General features: G+C 43.3%; 1 protein-coding gene across 4 annotated transcripts in view; it reads right to left on the bottom strand.

Annotated features, from left to right (window-relative positions):
• Positions 1-1,642: 1,642 nt before the first annotated feature.
• The window catches only part of cpne2 (copine II), a 178,337-nt gene continuing 168,779 nt past the window's right edge, over positions 1,643-11,200 (bottom strand). For 3 of the 4 annotated variants that reach the window (XM_078400293.1, XM_078400292.1, XM_078400291.1), the window contains exon 16: positions 1,643-3,329. In XM_078400293.1, coding sequence (XP_078256419.1) covers positions 3,222-3,329 — 108 coding nt within the window. In that variant the 3' untranslated portion in view covers positions 1,643-3,221. The remainder of the gene's footprint in view (positions 3,330-11,200) is intronic. The other variant, XM_078400290.1, reaches the window with a different exon arrangement.

Raw genomic sequence — 11,200 nt, 5'->3', positions numbered from 1 at the left:
TCATCCAAGTTATTAATGTATATTGTAAATAGCTGCGGTCCCAGCACCGAGCCTTGCGGTATCCCACTAGTTACTGCCTGCCATTCTGAAAGGGACCCATTTATCCCCACTCTTTGCTTTCTGTCTGTCAACCAATTTTCTATCCATGTCAGTACCCTACCTCTAATATCATGTGCTCTAATTTTGCCCACTAATCTCCTATGTGGAACCTTATCAAAGGCTTTCTGAAAGTCAAGGTACACCACATCCACCGGCTCTCCCCTGTCAATTTTCCTGGTTACATCCTCAAAGAATTCCAGAAGATTAGTCAAGCATGATTTCCCCTTCGTAAATCCATGCTGACTCAGAACAATCCTGTTACTACTATCCAAATGCTCTGTAATTTCGTCTTTTATAATTGACTCCAGCATCTTCCCCACCACTGATGTCAGACTAACTGGTCTATAATTTCCCGTTTTATCTCTCCCTCCTTTCTTAAAAAGTGGGATAACATTAGCTACCCTCCAATCCACAGGAACTGATCCTGAATCTATAGAACATTGGAAAATGATCACCAATGCGTCCACAATTTCTAGCGCCACCTCCTTAAGTACTCTGGGATGCAGACCATCAGGCCCTGGGGATTTATCAGCCTTCAGTCCCATCAGTCTACCCAACACCATTTCCTGCCTAATGTGGATTTCCTTCAGTTCCTCCGTCACCCTAGGATCTCTGGCCACTAGAACATCTGGGAGATTGCTTGTATCTTCCTTAGTGAAGACAGATCCAAAGTACCGGTTCAACTCGTCTGCCATTTCCTTGTTTCCCATAATAAATTACCCCGCTTCTGTCTTCAAGGGACCCACATTTGCCTTGACTATTTTTTTCCTCTTCACGTACCTAAAAAAGCTTTTACTATCCTCCTTTATATTATTGGCTAGTTTACCCTCGTACCTCATCTTTTCTCCCCGTATTGCCTTTTTATTTATCTTCTGTTGCTCTTTAAAAGAGTCCCAATCCTCTGGCTTCCCACTCTTCTTTGCTTTGTTGTACTTCTGCTCTTTTATTTTTATGCTGTTCTTGTCAGCCACAGGTGTCTCTTACTCCCCTTGGAATCTTTCCTCCTCTTAGGGATAAATTGATCCTGCAACTTCTGCATTATTCCCAAGAATACCTGCCAGCGCTGTTGCCAAACTCCTCGCTGTTCCTCTGACCTACCTCAGCAACCATTTCTCTTTGACCACGCCACATAATTGGACGGGCTCGCATCATCGATCACCCTTCTACATTGCGGCTACTAAATATCATCAAATGCCAACCAATTCATAAAACATTTTTCATCTGAAATAAGTTGGTTAATTGCACAAAGGTTGTCCACCTTTCTGCCGACTGACTCCTGATTACTTTCATTGTGTTGACTGCTGTAGAAAAGCAAATCACTTTTTTTCTCCAGCCTAGAGAACCAATTATTTTATGAAATTTAATACAGTTCAAGTTAGATATTGTCAATTAACATAGGTTTAGTAAAATAAAATAATCTCAGATATTAAGAGAAATATCAAATGTGATTATCTAAACAAAATACATCAGTAACTTAGAATTGTCAGGCAACCTATGACTTGGAGCGAGTTTATGACATTGGAACTCCATACCCTGACTTAAGTAGATGATCTGATTTCTTAGCTATCGTACTGATGGAGGACTTTGAGGATATCGCATGCACTGTTTTGGCAGAGAGTTTGAACATGGAAGAACAATCTCGAAACTTGCAAGTGGAAGGAGGAGGAACTGGTCTAATGTTTGTGGATATTTTGAATTCCCGATGGAACAATATTCCAGTGAATAATTTCCAAACCTTTCATTAATTTAAGGATCGGTTAGAGGAAGATTATTATAATGATTTCAAAATAGTGCCATGTTAGAAGCTGCTGCATTAGAGGGCATGACATTGGGTCAAAACATTAGCATGGATATTCTTTCTAGGCGGTCTCTTGGGATTGAGGATGGCGTGCCTCTCTTGTGGGTTCTGAGGTGGGGAGATAAGACCATCCTGGATGCCACACTGGCCCAGGAACTGTTTGACAGCTCAGGCTGATGAATAGTGTGGAGGGTGATAAGATTTACTAGTATCTACACTGGATTTCACGTTCTCCCAATGCATTGACTTAACGTAATCAAGAATTCTTTAGAGATCTTTAGAATCTCTACCTTTGGGAGAGCTAGGGGCTATTACAGTGTTCAAGGCTGAGATAGGGCTAAGGGAAGTCAAGGTTTAATGTGGAATAGGCCTGAAAGTGGAGTTGATCCCAAACCAGATTAGTTGTCACCTTGTACAATCGGCCTACTCCTGCTCCTATTTCTAACGTTCTTATATCATTTTAAACTGTATTGTTGAATTAAAATGGTCTGATCTATCTCATTTTAAAAATGTCATTTCAGTCCTCAAAGGTGTCGGACGTTATGGGGAGAAGGCAGAAGAATGGGGTTAGGAGGGAGAGATAGATCAACCATGATTGAATGGCAGAGTAGGCTTGATGGGCCAATTGGCCTAATTCTGCTCCTATCATTTATGATCTTAAGAATCCTCCCCTCTGATAGATTGCTAATTTCTTCTTTTTATCCGTATTGCTCTTTGCAAATATTAATCTGGAGGTGCAGTTCATTCTGGGTGGGATTAAACTTTATCAATGCCAATTTTAAAAGTTTTTACTGAAGGCAGAACACAGATGGGGAAAATAATTATGCGACGTTTGATAAAATGTATTGAAACATCTCTGGTGAAGCCAACATTACAGATAAAAGAAACATCCAGTGGTAATAGTCTGACAAAAGTACAGTTTATTTAATCATGCACATTAATGTAAACACAATGAGAGAATTCATCACTTTCTATCCCTTCTGAAAGTTTGTAACATTATTTTCAGTGTTTTGTTTACATTTTAAATAAAATCTGATATGTAACACCCAAGAATGCAAAGACACATTCAATACGCTTAACAGTGGTGACTTGGAAAATAAGTTGACATCTTTTACTTAGTGTTCATTGTCATACTTTTACAAAGCACCAGATTGTTCTTACATACAAATTTAGACTTGAGTCATCTGAAATATCTTTTAAAGCAATGGAAACAAAACATTACAAATATGCTGTCTGCTGTAAAACATGCAAAGATTTTGTAAACATTTTCAGGGTCTTTACGGGGATCTAGTGCCATGCAGGTTGAAAGGGAAAAGGTTAGGTGCTAGGCTGGATCAGAGTTGACAGGTGGAAGGGTCCTTTGCTTGAAGTACTGAACAACTTGCTGGGGTAGTTCTGCTAGGACAGATTTAGCCAAAGTTTCTTTAGGAGCCTGAATAACAGAGGGAAAAATAGAGAGTTTTATTGCTATTTCATAAATGGCTGAGCAAAAATAAATAATCTGTAAAGGAATCTACAACGTGCATTGTGTCAAACATTAGTGTTCATTAACCATCTTTCAACATATAAAAACAGCCCATTTGGTTTTGGATAGAGGGAGCATTACTGCACCTCTAAGGGTTTGCTATAAATCAACTGCAAAACGTGAAGGTCTTAACTTTTTGCCTATCAATATATTTAGCTTTTAAGTGAGGGTCTGGAAGGACAAATGACGATGATATATCCTCGACTGCACTCATCAATGACACGCACACTGCTCTAACTAACGGTTTATCAGTTTATCAAAAAAATGACCCAACGTGCTGGAGTTATCAGTTTAACATCTTTTGTAAGAAGGGAACTGATTGCTGCCAACAGGAGCTGACTGGCTGATGGACAAATGGGAAAGAGCAACGAGGTGAAGCGTGAGTCACATTTGCCCAATTAACTCGAGCTGTTTGAGTTGAGCAATAGGTGAGAAAGTGAAAGGGTCAAATGAGCAGTTTAAATAAATAAAGGGAGGTTTCTGTGGGGAACCCCAGCTTGGATCCAAGGTGCACAAAACAGATTATTTTTTAATGCTGAGTAGCTACGTATGACTGCAGGAGGCAGAGATTCAGAACTTTTGAACATGGGAACTCTTCTGGGGCAGAGGTAACATATACTAGTGGGCTGGGTTGCTCCTGAACTGGAGGGGATGTAATATTTTGGTGGGCAGGTTAGTTAGTGCGACTTGGAAGGTTTAAACAGGAAACAGATTGAGCAGACGAGTGGCTTCATTCTTTTTAATTATAATTTTGCATTTGGCAACATTTCCAGATTAATATCATGAAAAGACTGATCAGCAGCTCAGCTACTGACATGAGGGTGATCTCTAACGTCACCCATTCCTTCTCTCCTGAGATGCTGCCTGACCTGCTGAGTTACTCCAGCATTTTGTGAATAAATTCCTTAGGGTGATCTCTGTTCAGTTGCTGTGAGGGGGATAGTTTCATTCTGGTAGCAGGTTATAGAAACTTACAAAATTCTTAAGGGGTTGGAGAGGCTAGATGCAGGAAGATTGTTCCCGATGTTGGGGAAGTCCAGAACAAGGGGTCACAGTTTAAGGATAAGGGGGAAGTCTTTTAGGACCGAGATGAGAACGTTTTTTTTCACACAGAGTGGTGAATCTGTGGAATTCTCTGCCACAGAAGGTAGTTGAGGCCAGTTCATTGGCTATATTTAAGAGGGAGTTAGATGTGGCCCTTGTGGCTAAAGGGATCAGGAGGTATGGAGAGAAGGCAGGTACGGGATACTGAGTTGGATGATCAGCCATGATCATATTGAATGGTGGTGCAGGCTCGAAGGGCCGAATGGCCTACTCCTGCACCTATTTTCTATGTTTATTGCTGTGGAAAAGATGCAAAATAGTGTGTTGGGGCACTGAAGCAGCCTGTTTGCCACTATTCTTCACTGCGACTAGCCCTGTTGTGGACCTGTTGACTCGGATCACGGCTTATTATTTATATTTTCATATTTTTCATATTTCAGATACAGCGCGGAAACAGGCCTTTTCGGCCCACCAAGTCCGCACCGCCCAGTGATCCCCGCACACTAACACTATTCTACACACACTAGGGACAATTTTTACATTTACCCAGTCAATTAACCTACATACCTGTATGTCTTTGGAGACGTACATCTGTACGTCTTTGGCTTGCATGCTATCATGAAACAAGGACAAGATGGAGGCTGAAGAGGAGTCAATATATTATCAAATTAGTTCAGCAAAGCCTCTGTCACGAAGATTCCTCTTCTTGCTTCCCTTTGCACCTTGTTCTTTGAAAATATACCAAGTAGTGGCGGAACTCAATGAGTCAGGCAGTATCTCTGGAGAACATGAATAGGCAATGTTTTGATTTGGGACCCTTCCTGATCCTGAACTGAGACACTGTCTATTCATGTCCTCCAGAGGTTGCTATCTGACCCACTGAGTTACTCCAGCATTTTGTGGGGTTTTTTGTAAACCAGCATCTGCACCAAGATTACCCTCACAATAAGCTGACACTGCAATTAATTGCTGGAAATCACAAGATGGCTGCCACACCATTATACGGACGGCAGACAGACAAGATGGCTGCCACACCATTATACGGACGGCAGACAGACAAGATGGCTGCCACACCATTATACGGACGGCAGACAGACAAGGCATTGCCACAGTTTGTGTTACCATTGCCCCATTGGTGAATCACCCAAATTAGCCCAAACTACCTATTGGCACAAAGAATGGGAGAAACTACACAACCAATGGTCTGAAGTTGAGGATCTGCCAAACAAGGGGAAGCCTGATGGGTTTGAGAGATTTGTAGACTCGAATTTTGTCATGAAATCAAGGGGCTTCTGCCTAACTAAATAACAGGCATGGCAGGAGATGCAAACAGAGGTCTCCTGAGGTGATCTGACACACATACACAGCAAGATTTCATATTTCCACAAAACATTCAACCCGTCGAGTCTGTGCTAGCTCATAAAACAATTGCATTTCCATCACCTATTTCTTCCCCTCCCCAACATTTGCATAAATTCTACCACCCACCTCCACGCGTGATCATTTACAGTGGGCCAATTAACTCACCAGCTCACAAGTCTTTGGGAAATAGGAGGAAACTGGAACATCTGGGAGGAACCCGCAAGGTCAAAGTGAAAACAGGAAAAGTGCAAACTCCACATAGTGCCTGACGTCAGGATCCAACCTGGGTCATTGGAGTTGTGAGACCAGTGCACAATACTGGCCCGTGCACAATACTGTACACATGACACTGGCTGCACAACTAATAAACTAGAGTGACTCATTTCATTGCTGTAAAAATATTTATTCCAGGACTAAGATTACCTGAGCTGAAAACAAAGAAATCTAATTGACCAACGTAGCCAAGGTGAGCCTGCAGGCAATCAAGGAGTTAATCGTCCATGTTGAAAATGTTACATGAACATTAAAATGATCAGTGTTGTGCAGTGCTGGAATTGAGGGCATTGGTGAGTGTAATATTTACCTTGGTGGCAGTGGATTTGCAGCTTAATATTGCTTTTGCTGACAGACAAGATAATCCTCCCTGAGGGGGGGTGAAGTGGGGGTCGTGTTTATGCAGCAGACATTCAGTATAGAGCGGCTGCAAAAGTAAAGACTTTTATACTGAACAATGCACATTTTCACACCGCAATTCTTTGCCAAATCAGAAAATGAAATGTAAATTTTCACGCTGCAATGAATTGTAACATCAGAGAACGTCAAAGCTTGCTTCTAATGTGCTGAGATATTAAAAAGAGCCACCTGAAGATGTTAACGCTGAAACATCTCCCCCTTTGCTGATGGCTCCAGGACTACATGCAACCAGCAGCACTTCTCTGTGTCTATCTGCAATGAGGTTTCACTGCTCTGCCAGGCAGTGAGATTTCACTCATTTTCCGCACAGATGAATAATTCTTAGCAATGATTGGGGACAGCAAATCTATTGCTCTCCAAGTCATAATCTTCCGCTATGAAGCGCTTGAGTAGGTTGGAAATGTAGATAATGGATTTAGGAGGGATTCTTCGAAGGAAAATGTCCTGCGTTGTTGAGGATGTTGCTATTGTCTTTTTGTCACTACCAACTGCCTGTCACTCTTTGAACCAAGCTCCAACTACAGTGCTCGGAATCAAAGTGAGGTTTTAAAATGTAGGAGAATAATTTAGTAAACTGTGCAAGGATGTTGAGAGGGTAGCTGTGTCAGAATTGTGGTTAGATTCTTGGCTTCCAGAGCAAATGAACATTAGTTTTGATCAATGTCACGTGCCATTGTCCTATATCTCTCTATCAGTCGCTGCTCCCCCTCTGTGAACATGCTCCCCTCTGTGAACATGCTCCCCCTCTGTGAACATGCTCCCCCTCTGTGAACATGCTCCCCCTCTGTGAACATGCTCCCCCTCTGTGAACATGCTCCCCCTCTGTGAACATGCTCCCCCTCTGTGAACATGCTCCCCCTCTGTGAACATGCTCCCCTCTGTGAACATGCTCCCCCTCTGTGAACATGCTCCCCCTCTGTGAACATGCTCCCCCTCTGTGAACATGCTCCCCCTCTGTGAACATGCTCCCCCTCTGTGAACATGCTCCCCCTCTGTGAACATGCTCCCCCTCTGTGAACAAGCTCCCCCTCTGTGAACAAGCTCCCCCTCTGTGAACATGCTCCCCCTCTGTGAACATGCTCCCCCTCTGTGAACAAGCTCCCCCTCTGTGAACATGCTCCCCCTCTGTGAACAAGCTCCCCCTCTGTGAACATGCTCCCCCTCTGTGAACATGCTCCCCCTCTGTGAACATGCTCCCCCTCTGTGAACATGCTCCCCCTCTGTGAACATGCTCCCCCTCTGTGAACATGCTCCCCCTCTGTGAACATGCTCCCCCTCTGTGAACATGCTCCCCCTCTGTGAACATGCTCCCCCTCTGTGAACATGCTCCCCCTCTGTGAACATGCTCCCCCTCTGTGAACATGCTCCCCCTCTGGGAACATGCTCCCCCTCTGTGAACATGCTCCCCCTCTGTGAACATGCTCCCCTCTGTGAACAAGCTCCCCTCTGTGAACATGCTCCCCTCTGTTCTCACTGCTCCCCTCTGTGAACATGCTCCCCCTCTGTGAACAAGCTCCCCTCTGTGAACATGCTCCCCCTCTGTGAACATGCTCCCCCTCTGTTCTCGCTGCTCCCACTCTGTACGTCACCCGTTCCTTCTCTCCAAGATGCTGCCTGACCTGCGGCGTTACTCCAGCATTTTGTGATACCTGTCTCTATCAGTCGTGCACCATCTCCTCTTTGTGTAGGAAGGAACCAGATGCTGGTTTAAATCAAAGATAGACACAAAATGCTGGAGTAACTCAGCGGGACAGGCAGCATCTCTGGCTGAAAAGGAATTCTCTCCAGAGATACTGCATGTCCCACTGAGTTACTCCAGCATTTTTGTGTCTATCCTCTTATCTTTCTTGATCTCTATCCTTTCCATTGTCCTGCCACTGGCATCCAGCAGCTCCTCAATATCTATGAATCATCGGCTACAGCTTCCCATGGCCACATTATCTCAGGCAGCCACTGCCCTGTGCTTGGAAGACAACTCCCCCTCAGAATATGCGAGAACACCAAACTGGAGGTTGTAACTATCAGAATAGAAACATAGCAACATAGAAAATAGGTGCAGGAGGAGGCCATTCGGCCCTTCGAGCCAGCACCGCCATTCGTTGTGATCATGGCTGACCGTCCACAATCAGTAACCCGTGCCTGCCTTCTCCCCATATCCCTTGATTCCACTAGCCCCTAGAGCTCTATCTAACTCTCTCTTAAATCCATCCAGTGATTTGGCCTCCACTGCCCTCTGTGGCAGAGAATTCCACAAATTCACAACTCTCTGGGTGAAAAAGTTTTTTCTCATCTCAGTTTTAAATGGCCTCCCCTTTATTCTAAGACTGTGGCCCTTGGTTCTGGACTCCCCCAACATTGAAAACATTTTTCCTGCACCTAGCATGTCCAGTCCTTTTATCATTTTATACATCTCTATAAGATCCCCTCTCATCCTTCTAAACTCCAGTGAATACAACCCCAGTCTTCCCAATCTTTCCTCATATGTCAGTCCCACCATCCCAGGGATCAATCTCGTGAACCGACGCTGCACTGCCTCAATTACAAGGATGTCCTTCCTCAAATAAGGAGACCAAAACTGTACACAATACTCTAGATGTGGTCTTACCAGGGCCCTATACAACTGCAGAAGAACCTCTTTACTCCTATACTGAAATCCTCTTTTTATGAAGGCCAACATTCCATTAGCTTTCTTCACTGCCTGCTGTACCTGCACGCCAACTTTCAGTGACTGGTGTACAAGGACACCCAGGTCTCGCTGCACTTCCCCCTTACTTAACCTGACGCCATTGAGATAATAATTTGCCTCCTTGTTTTTGCCGCCAAAGTGGATAACCTCACATTTATCTACATTATACTGCATCTGCCACGCATCTGCCCACTCACTCAACCTGTCCAGGTCACCCTGCAACCTCCTAACATCCTCTTCACAGTTCACATTGCCACTCAGCTTTGTGTCATCCGCAAACTTTTAGTGTTGCTTCTAATTCCCCCTTCCAAATCATTAATATATATGGTAAACAGTTGCGGCCCCAACACCGAGCCTTGCGGCACTCCACTCGCCACTGCCTGCCATTCTGAAAAGGACCCGTTTACTCCTACACTTTGCTTCCTGTCTGCCAACCAATTCTCTATCCATGTCAACACCCTACCCCCAATACCATGTGCTCTAATTTTAGTTACCAATCTCCCATGTGGAACCTTATCAAAGGCTTTCTGAAAGTCTAGATACACTACATCCACTGGCTCCCCTTCATCTATTTTACTTGTCACGTCCTCAAAAAATTCCAGAAGATTAGTCAAGCATGATTTCCTTTTCATAAATCCACGCTGACTTGGACTTATCCTTTTACTGCTATCCAAAAGCACCATTATTACCTCTTTAATAATTGACTCCAGCATCTTTCCCACCACCGAAGTCAGGCTAACTGGTCTGTAATTCCCCATTTTGTCTCTCGCTCCTTTCTTGAAAAGGTCAAGCTGTTGATGTGGTCTATTTATTCTTTCAGAAGGCTCTCTATCTCCCTCTCTCTCTTTCAAATATTTCTCTAGCTCCACTTTAAATATTTCTAATGATCTGGTTTCTACCATCCTCGGGGACAGTTTAAGATGCTCATTGCCCTCTGAGAGAAGGCAAGAGATTTCTGCTTGTTCATAATCATTGTTGTTGGGCAGAGCTCCAGACGTCCGAGACAGGCACTCAGCTCCATCAGCACAGCATCGCCACTTATCCCCATGGCTCATGACTGGTCAAAGTGGAGCAATAACATTGAGGGAAGTTACTGCAAACCCCGAGACCTGGCACCAGGGGCACTGACATGATAAAGCATGCCTCCCTACAGGTGGTAAATCACCCACATGCCTGCCCTGAACAACAACATATTTTGCATTCCATAACTGGAACAATTCAGGACAGTGAAAATTCTCAAAGATTGTTCTTATTGTACTTGTTTGAATGAGGATTTAACAAACAAACAGATTATCAATCATCATAATGAGAATACATGGCAGATGGGACACGTTTAACAGCAAATTACATCAGCTATTATCATCTCAATGGAACTGAGAAACAAAACAATGAAGAGGGCAATTTGGACTTTAAATGCAACACACTTCACATGGAGCGGCACACAGACTGGCCCATGTTCTGAACTAAACAGAATAGCATCATTGACCGGAGTGCTTAAAAACATCATTCAAAGAGGAGCACAGCACAGAAGAGGGGAGGCAGTCACAATCATGGGAAATGAAAGCACTTCATTTGTACCACATGAGTATGATATATTCTGAAACTTGTCACATAATAACACTAGTGTAAAGATGCGTTGCCATGAGTTATCATTCAGTTTGAGACTGTTCAAATTACCATAATTTATACTGACGCCTATAATAGACATCCAACAATTAATTTGACATTTACAATGCTGACAACATGCTCTCAGACATTACAGGAAATGACTCATTATTGTACAGATATCTTTGAATAAATCAGAATAAGAACATGAATTTAATAATGCAAGTATGATGGCAATATTTTACGTAGTTTTTTTAAATAAACTGTGTACATAACTCTAGGAGATTATAACCAACCTATTTTGTCTTACATAAAGAGTTTTAGCATCAGAATGTTCTTCCCGTAACATCACAGTTTCTGGCACGGACACAACCTTTCACTACTGCTT

The sequence above is a fragment of the Rhinoraja longicauda genome, chromosome 6, assembly GCF_053455715.1.
Source record: "Rhinoraja longicauda isolate Sanriku21f chromosome 6, sRhiLon1.1, whole genome shotgun sequence".
In the NCBI taxonomy this organism is placed as follows: domain Eukaryota; kingdom Metazoa; phylum Chordata; class Chondrichthyes; order Rajiformes; family Arhynchobatidae; genus Rhinoraja; species Rhinoraja longicauda.
This window is presented reverse-complemented; position numbering and strand designations above follow the sequence as displayed.